At 43.4% G+C, this 12,275-nt stretch overlaps 1 protein-coding gene and 2 non-coding genes across 3 annotated transcripts; all 3 read right to left on the bottom strand.

The window, feature by feature from the left end:
* Nucleotides 1-5,193: 5,193 nt before the first annotated feature.
* On the bottom strand, nucleotides 5,194-11,622 carry LOC142819093 (general transcription factor II-I repeat domain-containing protein 2-like). Its single transcript, XM_089771954.1, has 4 exons — nucleotides 11,575-11,622; nucleotides 11,346-11,375; nucleotides 10,101-10,181; nucleotides 5,194-7,070 (listed from the first exon to the last, which is right to left on the bottom strand). The coding sequence occupies exons 1-4, from the start codon at nucleotides 11,575-11,577 to the stop codon at nucleotides 5,256-5,258; spliced, it is 1,929 nt and encodes a 642-aa protein (XP_089628080.1). The 5' UTR covers nucleotides 11,578-11,622; the 3' UTR covers nucleotides 5,194-5,255.
* Nucleotides 10,277-10,350, bottom strand: LOC112543602 (small nucleolar RNA R38). Its single transcript, XR_003086840.1, has one exon. It is a non-coding gene; the product is annotated as a small nucleolar RNA R38 (small nucleolar RNA).
* A 176-nt stretch (nucleotides 11,623-11,798) lies between the features above and the next one.
* On the bottom strand, nucleotides 11,799-11,876 carry LOC112543603 (small nucleolar RNA R38). The gene has a single exon (XR_003086841.2). It is a non-coding gene; the product is annotated as a small nucleolar RNA R38 (small nucleolar RNA).
* Between the last annotated feature and the right edge of the window lie 399 nt (nucleotides 11,877-12,275).

Here is a 12,275-nt window from a genome sequence, read left to right as displayed (position 1 = left end):
GTGAAGAACAACTTTCTGTTACTAGTTTGAAGCCTGCTACCCATTCCTTTCCTTTGGTGTCCTCTAGTCCTTTTATTATGGTAACTAATGAACTTTTCTTGATGCACCCTCTCCACCCCACTCATGCTTTTATAGACCTCTATCTTATCCCCCCTCAGTCTCCTCTTTTCTAAACTGAAAAGTCCCAGTCTCTTTAGCCTCTCTTCATATGGGACCTGTTCTAAACCCCTGATCATTTTAGTTGCCCTCCCCCTCTCTCACCCTCACCCTCTCTCACCTCCTTTTCCCAGTCTCCCTGAGTTTTGTTCAATAAAGAGATTCTATTTTTGACCACACGTTTTCTTTATTTTGTACATCAGGAAGGGGGGCTAGGGAAGGGTAAGTGGAAGGAGGTGAGGGAGGAATGGGGTACGAGCCCCCGATGGGGAGGACTGGGCTGGTTCTGCGGGCTTCTGGGGGTGGAAGCTCTCCTGCTGCCCCCCAATTGCCCCCTCTCCCCAGATGGCAGCCTGCGGCAAGTGCAGCCGGTCTGATGGCCGAGTGCTGTGATGTGCCCAGTGTGAGCACTCAGGGCACTCCAAGCCAGGACTGCTTTGCAAGCGGGGCACCCCTGAGAACTGTCTGTCCGGAGTGGGGATCGGGTCCCTTTAAGCACAGCCCTCGACTAGCCTGAGGCAGCAGCTCCACGCTCTAAGTCCTCATCTGATGCCCTACCGGCACTGCTTCCGGCCATCCTTAACCCCGGTTCAGGGTCCACTTAATGTGGACATGCTAGTTGGAATTAGCAAAACGCTAATTCGAACTAGTTTTTTAGTCTGGATCTGTTAGTTCGAATTAGCTTAGTTCGAACTAAGTTAGGTCGAATTAGCGCTGTAGTGTAGACATACCCCGAGTTATCTACGGTGTCTGTACACAAACGGAAGAAGCCTGGAAAATGAAGAGGAAGAATTAGAAGTAAGTCCTGGCACAATCAAAGATCTAGGATTTGATTGAAATAACAGACTTGGTGTGACAACTCCCATGATTGGAGCAGTCATGGAAGGGCATAAACTCTTCAGAACAGGCAGAGGAGAAAACGTGGAGGAGTTGCATCATATGTAAGAGCAGTAGGATTGCTCAGAGCTCCAGTATAAAGCAGGTGTGGCAGAAGCAACAAGAGTGACATTGGGGTTGGTGTCTGCCATAGTCCACCAGATCAGGTAGAAGAGGCATTCTTCAGACAACTAACAGAAGCATCCAGATTACAGGCCCTGGTTCTCATGGATATCACTCTGACATCCGTTGGCAGACCAATACAGCAGGACACTGACAATCCAGGAAGTTTTTGGAGAACGTTGGGGATAACTTCCTGGTACAAGTGCTAAAGGAAACAACCAGGAACCATGCTCAGCTTGACCTGCTGCTCACAAACAGGGAGCTAACTAGTAGGGGAGCCAGATGTGGGTGGCAACCTGGGAAGCAGTTGTGAGATGGTTGATTTCAGGATCCTGACCAAAGGAAAGCAGCAAAATACAGACCCTGGACTGCAGAAAACCAGTCTGATTCCCTCAGGGAACTGATGGGCAGGATCCCTGGGGATGCTAACATGACGGGGAAAGGAGTCCCAGAGAGCTGGCTGTATTTTAAGGAAGCTTTATTGAAGTCACAGGAACAAACCATCCCAATGCGCAGTAAGAAAGGCAAATGTGGTAGGCAACCAGCTTGGCTTAGCAGTGAAATTCTTACTGAGCTTAAACACAAAAAGGAAGCTCACAAGAAGTGGAAACTTGGACAGATGACTAGGAAGGAGTATAAATACATTGCTCAAGCATACAGAGGTGTAATCAGGAAGGCCAAAGCACAAGTGGAATTGCAGCTAGCAAGGGATGCAAAGAGTTTCCACAGGCATGATAATAAGGTGCTCAGGAAGGAGTAGGACCCTTACTACAGGAAGGAGGTACATACTAGTGTCAGATGATGTGGGAAAGGCAGAAGTACTCAATGCTTTTTTTTGCCTCTGTCTTCCCAGACAAGGTCAGCTCCCATACAGCTTTGCTAGGCAACGCAGTATGGGAAAGAGGCGGGCAGCCCTTGGTGAAGGAAGAACCAGTTAAGAGCTATTTAGAAAAGTTGGACAAACACAAATCCAGTGGGGATCTAATGCATCCAAGGGTGCTGAGGAAGTTGGTTGATGTGATTGCAGACCCGCTGGCCGTTATCTTTGAAAACTCGTGGCGATTGGGGCAGGTCCCAGGCAATTGGAAAAAGCCAAATGTAGTGCCCGTCTTTTAAAAAGGGAAGGACATTTCAGGGAATTACATAGTCAGCCTCACCTCAGCCCACAGAAAAATCATGGAGGAGATCCTTAAGGAATCCACATTGAAGCACTTGGAAGAGAGGAATGATCAGGAATAGTCAACATGGGCAAGTAATGTCTGGCCATCCAATTGCCTTCTATGATAAAATAACTGACGCTGTGGATATGTGGAAGGCAGGTGGATTCCTATGGACCTGGCTCTTAATACATTTAAATTGCAGAGCCTAAGCAGGGGGTAGCCCCATGACCCAGTGCAAGCCAGGACTGAGCTGACTCTCACTGGGTCCAGGCTGTGGACAGGGGCTGCTTTGTAGCAGCCTCTCCTGTTCCCAACGTGGGGAGGGGGAAGGGCAGCACCACAGAGCCAGCTCCCCCCCCCCCCGCCGCTTCTGTTAGAGAGACAGCAGAGGGTGGGGGGAGCAAGCAGTTGACTGCACTTCCCAATAAACCCAGATTTATTGGGCAGTTAACTACTGATTTACATCCGTAGACGTTAGCAAAGCTTTTGATAGTCTCCCACAGTATTCTTGCCAGCCTGTTAAGAGAGTATGGATTGGCTAAATGGACTGTAAGTTGAATAGAAAGCTGGCTAGATGGTGGGACTCAATGGGTAACGATCTGACGGCTTGATGTGGTTGGTATCAAGCACCATTCCCCAAGGGTTGGTTCTACGGCTGGTTTTCTTCATTTTTTTTTTTTATTAAGGATCTGAATGAGGGATGGGATTGCACCTTCAGCAAGTTCGCAGATGACACTAGGGTGCGTCTACACTGCACCATTATTTCAAGATAACTAGCATTATTTTGAAATAAAGCACGTGTCAACACAGTAATTCTGTTTTTTTTTTAATACATTTATTCCGAAATCTTCAAACCTCGTTCTACAAGGTATTCCTCAGGAGCGAGGGTACAATACGCTTGGAGGAGGAAGTGGAGCCAGGTGTTGAGTACTGGAAAGTTGGCACCTGTAGCCGGTGCCTGAGCAAGGAGCCACATATTAACTTCAGAAGAGTCACAGGTGGCTCCAGAGCCACAGGCTGGCCACCCCTGAGCTAGACGTTAGACCAGTACCAGAATGAATTTGCTCTTGTAAACTACGGGTAGCTATGCTAGAAAAAGGGTAGGCTGGTATAAGCAAGGCCTCATGATCTTCCAAGCCACATCACTGAGAGACTCTGGATGGAGCAATGAAGATTTTAGTTTTTAGCCATCTTCTCTTACAAGTCTGTTGACATCTTGACAAGCAAAGGTGTTTGTGAGGCGTTCTGCCATCTGCCCTTGCTAAGCATCTGCATAAATGAAAGCTCTGAGAAGAGCATGTTGGGTTGTAGAATGAAGTTTATTGTTGCTTACTTTTAGACACATTTGTGGCAAAGTGATGGATCCCTCCTTTTAGTCCCTTTAGCAAGACAATTGAGATTTAACATTTTCAATGCACAATTCGTTTCCTAGGTCAGAAAACCAACTGACTAAACAAAGGCAGTTAGTACCAACTTTGGGCTTAGAGCATCAATAACCCAGATACCTGATATTTTGGGGATTTATGAAAGGTCAATACTTCTCTTCTCCAGCCAGACTTGCTGTGCAGGGAAAAAAAACCAAAAACAACAGAATAGTCAGTAAAGAGACATTAATGAGCCCCTTTCTTGATTTTTTACAATAAATTTGACAGAGCAGAGAAGGTGGTTGCCAAGGATACAAAGAACCTTCCCCCTATTTTACCAGTAATACAAAGAACATAATTTGAGGATAGCAAATCGCTGGTCCTGCCCATGTGACAGCTAACCTCAGTTGAGCCATGTTCCTGTCACTCCAAGCAATCATCCCTTTTCCACACTTTCCAATGTCTATGTCCCATTCTTGCCTTAACAGACACCCTGGAATGGTGTTCCAAAGTGAGGAAACTCCTGCAGTTACGACTTCACACACACACACGCACGCACGCACCCAAGTGAGAACTACTAATTAACAAGGACTATACTGTGTCTAGAGACAGACTGAGACCTTGCTACAGGTGTCTCCCTGTTTTGCAGCAGCATTCTGAAGTTCAAGATTTATCAAAGTCAAATGATACACCACACAACAGCTGCTATGTAAATACAGCAAATAAGAGCTGTGTAGAACCAGTTCCTGAATTTATCCATTCTCCACAAGTACTGAACACTTTACTTTTTTTTCCCTTCTATTTTTAGACTCTCTCCTTTTCATTTGACTTGCAGTCTGGGAGCAGATAAGCTCCAGTTTTTATTACTCAATAAATTATGTCCTCTAATTAAAAAAATCCTGACACTGTGCCAAAGTGTGACATTAAAAACCCATGATAGAACAGAAACAATTTGAAAAGAAATTCACTGCAAAGCTGCCACATAACAAACACAAATCACTTAGAACAAATAGCACTGCTCTTCTATTACATTCCTCCCCAGCCCACATACCAACCTCCAAGCCTAAGTGAGTCCCTTTATTTTTTGGATCCACTGTCCGGTTCATGCCAGGTCAGGGAATCAAGCACATGTTGCCAGGACTTTCAGCAAATGGATCATATCTTCAAATCCTGTTGAAGTTTAAATTACAAGTGAATTGCTAGACAGAATGAAGTTAATTATTTTGGAAACAAGATCCCAGCTTAAAGATAAATGAGTTCTCCTCTCTTCTCATTCATAACACGGGGTTCAAAAGTTAAGTAGCTTGCCCGTGGTCAAGCTGCAAGTCAGTGTAAGAGTCAGAAACTGAACATAAGTCTTTGATGTCCAGTCTCTTGCTGTAACCACTAGAGCAGGGGTCTCCAAACTTTTCAGCCCAAGGGCCACATTAACTATCAAACAGCAGTTCGGGGGCAGACTACACACTTGAGGTCCAAATAAAAAACAATCAAAACATGGATGTTGTTTTTAATTATTTAATATTATTTTATTCAGTTATTTAATAACACATTGATACACTACACATGAACACCTGTATTAGTGTGAATGGTGAAATTGTTTCCTGGATGCCAAAATAGCAGACATTTCTGGCTTTAGATTTGTTGTTCCTAACATCAACAGTGACCTGAGATTATCATCGGACAAGTTTGTTCTCAAATTGTTCTTCACGTATTTCATTCTTGAAAATGTTTGTTCACACAGGTATGTTGTTCCAAAGATTGAAAGGTACCTTGATGCAAAAGTTTTGACATTAGGAAAGTCTTCCTTGGGCAAAAACTGGTAAAAACCCACCAGTCCTATTTTGAACTTGTCCCTAAGGAGGTCATTTGCTTGCAACTCAATGACTTCCAGCTGCAGTTCATCTGGGCAACTGGCCACATCTGCTTCAAATGGGTTTTGAAACAATCTCACTTCTTCTGCCTTTGAATCCAAGTCAGAAAACCGCTGCTGAAACTGCAGCTGGAGGTCTTTGATGATCTCGCATGCATATGACGTGGGGAACTCAGCTGTTGCTTCAGCCATGAAGACCTTGCACCGCTGAAAGTGCGTCAAGTTGTTGGCCTGTACTTGTTCCAAAAACAAGACAAGTTTGGATCTGAAGGCCTTTAGGTGGGTGTATAGATCAGAAACTAGATTTTGCTCTCCTTGTAGTTTTAGGTTCAGAAAATTTAAATGACTAGTTATGTCTGCAGCAAAAGCCAATTTCCATACCCACTCTTCATCAGACAGTAATGGCTGTGGCTTGCCTTTACTTTCCAGGAAGTCACCTATTTCCTTTCTTAACTTAAATACTCTGCTCAGAACTTTCTCACAACTTAGCCATCTTACTGCTGTGTAATGGGGTAAATCTTGCGATTCTGTGTCTGTATCTTTCAACATGTCTCTGAACTGTCTATGGTTGAGCCCATGTGACCTTATTAAATTCACCATCTTCACTACAGGATTCAGTACACTGCTAATGTCCACATATTTAGCACACAAAGCTTGCTGGTGAATAATACAGTGCAGGAACATTGGTTGTATAATGTTTTTCTCATTACACATCTGCTTCACTTGTCCAACCAAGCCTTTCTTTATGCCACTCATGTTCTTTCCTCCATCAACAGTCAGGCAACTGAGGTTAGTCCAGTCCAAGTTATAATCAGCAAATGTTTTTTTCAACTCATTGAATATATCCTCTCCAGTAACAGTGCCATACATGCTATGTAGGGAAGCCAGCTCTTGTGTTATGTTCATGTCTTCATCCACACCTCTAATGAACACAAACAGTTGAGAGGTGGAGCAGCTGTCCAGCGATTCATCCATTGCAATTGAAAAATGGCGAAACTTGCTTGCATTTTTCGCTATTTGAGTCACAATGTTTTCACCCATGTCTGCAACAAGGCGGGCAATGGTATTCGCACCCAAAGCTACATTTTCAAATTGTTTTGACTTTTCTGGGCAAAGTTCCTCAGCCACTTCCAACAAACATTCCTTCACTACTTCACCATCTGTAAAGGGTTTGCCACTTTTAGCCAGGACGTAGGCAACTTTATAACTGGCCTTAGTTAAGGTTTCATTTTCATTTGAGGATTTACTGAACAATGTCCTCTGAGATGTGAGTTGATTTTGTAATTTAGAAAATTTTTCGGCACGGACTTTACCCTCCAACTGTACATATTTCTCCTGATGTTTGCTTTGATGATGACAGCGCAGGTTGTATTCTTTCATCACAGCCACGGTTTCGTTGCAAATCACACACAATGCTTTCTCGCCGGTTTTGATGAAGAAGTATTTCAAACTCCATTCTTCTTGAAATTGCCAACACTCATCATCTATTTCTCTTTTCCTCTTCTCGGCCATCGCTGGGCACTAAAATAAAGTGAATTCAACATGAATAAATAATGAAACTGAAAGTATCTTGCACACAATATCGCTCAAAAAACCTGATTATGCGAACTAATTTCGTCGCAATAATAGCTGCAAATGACCCGAAACAATTTTTAAAAATTCTTATGATTTCTTAAGTTAAACTTACCTGAATATAGTGTGCAAATATATCCACTTATGGTAGAGAGATTGTTGCTTTTAATGTTTCCTCTTCAGAATATTCAAAAAATTCTTACTAAACTAACGACATTCCCAATACTTTAAACACACTGATAAGTAATTACGCAAAGGAAATTATCACTAAATAAAATAGAGTGCAACATGTTTCGAAATCAGGCGCTAATTGACACCAACACCTCCTCATCGCAACAGTCAACCGCAACTGGCAAACTGTGATCAAAATAATCAAGTCTTGAACCAGCAGCAAACCATTTAAAAACTCCGCCACTAGATGGCGTTATATCATCTCATTGACTGTGAACGGAAGTAGAAAAAGTAAGCAGCGAATAAGGTTTTGCAATGTAATGATCGGTTGGAAAACATAACGCACTACTGCGTGCCTCTATTTTAATTCGGTAAAAACATAACGTCCACGTAAGCGGCGGCTGATCTTGGCAGGATACACGTAAATTTCCGTAATTTTTTTTCCGTAGACAAAAAGGTCTCCACGGGCCGGATGAGAGGGCCTCGCGGGCCGCATTCGGCCCGCGGGCCGTAGTTTGGAGACCCCTGCACTAGAGCAAGAAAATCCTCTTGCTCTCAATGCTATTATTGCTTTGATAAGAGAATCAAGGGGTTATTTGGGGATAGAGAAATAAAGTGGAGCATGGCAGAGGACAGTAGATTTTTTTTGTATTCCCTGCTGGGAAAGCAGGGACCTCTTGCTATATCTTTGCATCTTGGACAGATCAGGGCAGCATACTGAACAGACTATTATGCAGTGCACTTGAAACTCTCAAACACCATCCCAAATTTGGTTACTGCCTATCACTTTTGGATAGGAAGTAATAATGGTCACAAGTGTAAGAGCAGGTGAAACAAAGCTTTTGCTCTGACATGCTACTAATACAGCACACAAATGAGTAGTTAAGGACTGAGCCAAACCCTGGCTTCCTTGAAAAGAACCACCACAAAAATAGAAGGGACTATCAAGTTATTGCAGCCAGTGTTTTGCCTATAGGTTGCACCTCCATTTAGCATTAGTTCCATCAGCATTTTGCCTGCAGAACAGGGTTCAGAGCTCGTTTGGCCAGAAACACTGACCGTTTTTATACCCATCAAGGCTATAGACAAAAACCAGCTTTTAACTGAACAGACGGCTCAAGTTAGGCATAAATGTGTCTCAAATTCTCCCACCAGCCAGGGCAAAACAAGCTGCATGTGCCTGAAAAACCCTTTTTCATACATGAAATCAACAAGCAATTTTTTTGTTTGCTAAACATTTTGACAGAATGCACCAAATAGGGCAATGCCTGTTTTTAAGGGTTTCATTTATCATGTCAAAAGAGAATGGCAACCGGAAAACATCCAAGACTGCAACTGTTGAGAGGATTTTGCCAAGAGCAACGTTGTGATGGTTGCCTCCAAATCAGAGTCAGCACAGATCCATGGAACAAAGGGCATCCCATCATTTATCTGGTCATTCAAGGTTTTAATCTTTTACAAAAGTTACAGAAGTAGGAAGATAAATTAGTGGGCAAAAGTCAAGAGCTTCATAATATTTTGTTTTGCCCCTTCACGGCTGAGTTTTCAAAGATAACATGATCTCACTGGCTTATAGGCTTCAAGGGATAGAAAAACAGATTGAAAACCTACTGAAGATACATCCAAAGAGTTCTTCAGAGTGAGTGCATCAGCCTTGCCCACTGCAGGCATAACTCAGATATGATCACAAAGATTAAGAAACTGGCCAGGGAGGAGAAATGTGTAGAAAACTGGACTCAAGACCCATAGCAGGTTTGAGTTCTGCTTCTTTTAGAATCTCTGGACCATCATTTCCCCTGCCCTTTGTTATTCAACACATCACAGACTGCAAAAAGCCAGGATTAGACCTGCTCAGGAGGGCAACAACTGAATATAACAATCATCCTCCACATTCCTATGTTTCCCTTAAGGAACAGAATAGTTTCAAAGAGTATGCACTTTGGACTAAGGATGTTAAATATTGGTTAATTGAATAGTTGATTAACCTCATGAATTCTTATCACTTAGTAACTCAATTATTCTATAGTCCCTGGAAGTGAGGCGGGCAGCCAGTGCACTCCAGCTCCACTCCTGAGGAGCCCCCCTGCCACGCCACACTGCTGCCTCTATATAAGAGGCAGCAGCGAGGGATGCCAGGCAGGAGTTGGTTCATGGTGGGATCGGGTTTAAAAACCAGCTTCCCTCACGGACCAGCTGCCTGTTGCCCTGTGCTGCTGCCTCATGGGGGGCGGAGGGGGGGGGGGGGGGGGGGGAAGGAGCAGAGAGTCTGAGCTCCCATGCCTGGCACAAGTCAGAACTGAGTGAGATTGCCTCCCCCCTTTGCTCCTAATACACTTTAAATGCAAAGCTGCAGGAGGTGTAGGTCCAGGCTGCTAAAAAATATACTGGCAAGCACGGGGACAGGGAGCAATGTGTGTAGTCTATAGCAGTGCTTCTCAACCAGTGGGTACTCGAAAGAAGGGGTGGTGGTGTACAGCAACACAACTGAAATTTAGAGAAAGCTGAATTTGTTAAGTTTTACAGTGCTTTATTATTTTTGTACTTTTTACATCCCAAAATTTCATTGCCTGCCCGGCTATGATTAAGTTGTTTAAACAAATGTGTTGTGCCCCCCCCTCCCGCCCTCCCCAAAAAAATTGTGAGTCTGAAAACTGTAGGTACTGGGGGTAATTTAGGTTGAGAAATACTGGTCTATAGCATTAACCTATAAGCTTTTGCTTCTACACTATTACATCCCTACTCTGAACAGCATGACCTACCCACCACCGCTGACCAAAAGCCTTTAGATTTCTCATGGCAATTCCTTACCAATGTGCAGTCAAAGTTATCAGCCTCTGGCTTGACACAGGCACTTTCTGTACTGGATCCTTGGGAGGAAAACGTTGCATCCTGGGAATGCAAGTATAAGCCACGTATTAAAAATCCATCATACCAATCCTTAAAGTAATCTTTGATCTTCCCATCTCATTAAACACGAGAAAGTGCTAAGCCTCAGAGAGTCAGAATTCCACAAATAGTTTATTTTTCAGACAGGGATAACTTAACATCATCAGCTCAGCACTCACATTAGAGACTTGCCCAGCATGAGGCAGATACATTCTTTGCAGCTAGCTGCTCACTTGTCAAACACTCCCACAAGAGCAGGCATCCACAGCCCTGGATTTATCAGGATAAACCCTTGCTTACAGGTACATTAACTTAAGAGCCAGTTTCCTCTAATTTTGAGGCAAAACTGTAAAACCCCACTAGCGGGGACAAGGGGAAAGTCCATTACTTGAAGCTATTTTAAATTCATTTTTATTGACTATATTTCAAGCTAACAGTATCCCTGTTGGCTCAACCTTTTCAGTACTCAGGGTCAAATACTAGTTTTGGGGCACCTCCACTGGCCACATTCAGAAATAGTGCTCTACAAAACTATGTTTCACGTGGCATGCCCTCACACACATAATGCATATGCGGCCATGCTGCACAGATGACACAATTTTGTAGAGTTCTGCTATAGGGTGGGCACATTTGACACACCCCAGTTGGACCACCATGTGCAATGTTACATGGAAACATGACACATTTTCTTAATTTATTCCCCTCTCTGCAACACACCCACACAAAGAATCCACCAGCACTTTCTGTAAAACATTTGAGGGCTTATTACATGAAATACATCCGGACATACTGAAAAAAATAATATCCCCTTTGGATGTGCAATTAGCTTTTATATTCCCTGTTGAGTCATCACTTGGTGTATTTGATCTATGCCTCTTCTCTAGCCAAATAAAGCTTAAAAGGACTTCAGTGTAAGCCAGGACCAATGCAGAGACTAATTATTCTTTCACTAGCTCTATTCCTGTGACAAATTTATTTGTGGGATGAGCTGCATCAAGTGTCTCCCCAGTGGAGTGTTACCCAATCCTTCCCTACTCCATTATCAAACTCACCTTTGACTGCTGCAGCACCCAGCTGCCCAGCCTAGCACACTGACAGACTTAAATCCCCATTCACAGATCAGTACTTTCAACTAGCACTCTTTGAAAGAAAGGGGTTTGCACTCACGTGTCTATGGGAACAAAGCAGCAACCATGACTGGCAGGAAGAAAGGGGCATGGGAAAGAGGAAAGAAAGAGGACCTATAATTACAATAATCAAGCTATTGATGTTTTATATTTACACTCATTAGCCCTAGGGATCACAACACAGTCATCCAACACCACCTCCATTTCCCAGCAACAATAAAAGGCACTTCATTTTTTGACTGTACAAAACAGATGCTAACATGCCTCACCATTGTGCAGATGAGCAGAAAAAAGGAATTTTCACCTCCTTTGTTGGGGACTCATGGACACAGAAGATTAGTGGGACTGATTCACTCACTCAAGAATCTCATCCTTGATTTAGAAGTAGAAAGAGAAGCTGCACCCTAGGAATTCAAGCACAGGTCATAGGGTTAATCAACATATGATCAAACAAGCTTTCATTTCCGGGTTTCATTAAATCAACGCTGCAATGCTGAGCCTCAGAATCACAGCTCCACATGTGAAAAGATCTTTTTCAGACAGGGATAACATTGTATCATCACTTGCTCAGCTTTCAAAACAGATAAGACGTGTGAGCAAAGCCAAAGGTTCTGCTCCTTTGATTACCATGCTTTCCACTGTGTGTGACAGTAACACCTGGCAGCAGCATCAGTGTGCACCTTCAATACTCTCTTTTTTGGACATTTCAATTAGAGGTTTTGTTGTGCCAAGGCAATGCAAGTTCAGCACGAAAGCTGCTTGTTCGCCAACCTCATCATCTGCTCCAAAACCACATTTTTCTAGCATTGGAATATTGCTGTCATAGTAGAATTCACACCAGGGCTACGTCTACATTGGCCCCTTCTCCGGAAGAGGCATGTTAATCTCAAACTTCAGAATAGGGAAATCCGCGGGGGATTTAAATATCCCCCGCGGGATTTAAATAAAGATGGCCGCCGCTTTTTTCCCT

The sequence above is a fragment of the Pelodiscus sinensis genome, chromosome 20, assembly GCF_052426305.1.
Source record: "Pelodiscus sinensis isolate ZL-2025 chromosome 20, ASM5242630v1, whole genome shotgun sequence".
NCBI lineage: Eukaryota > Metazoa > Chordata > Testudines > Trionychidae > Pelodiscus > Pelodiscus sinensis.
This window is presented reverse-complemented; position numbering and strand designations above follow the sequence as displayed.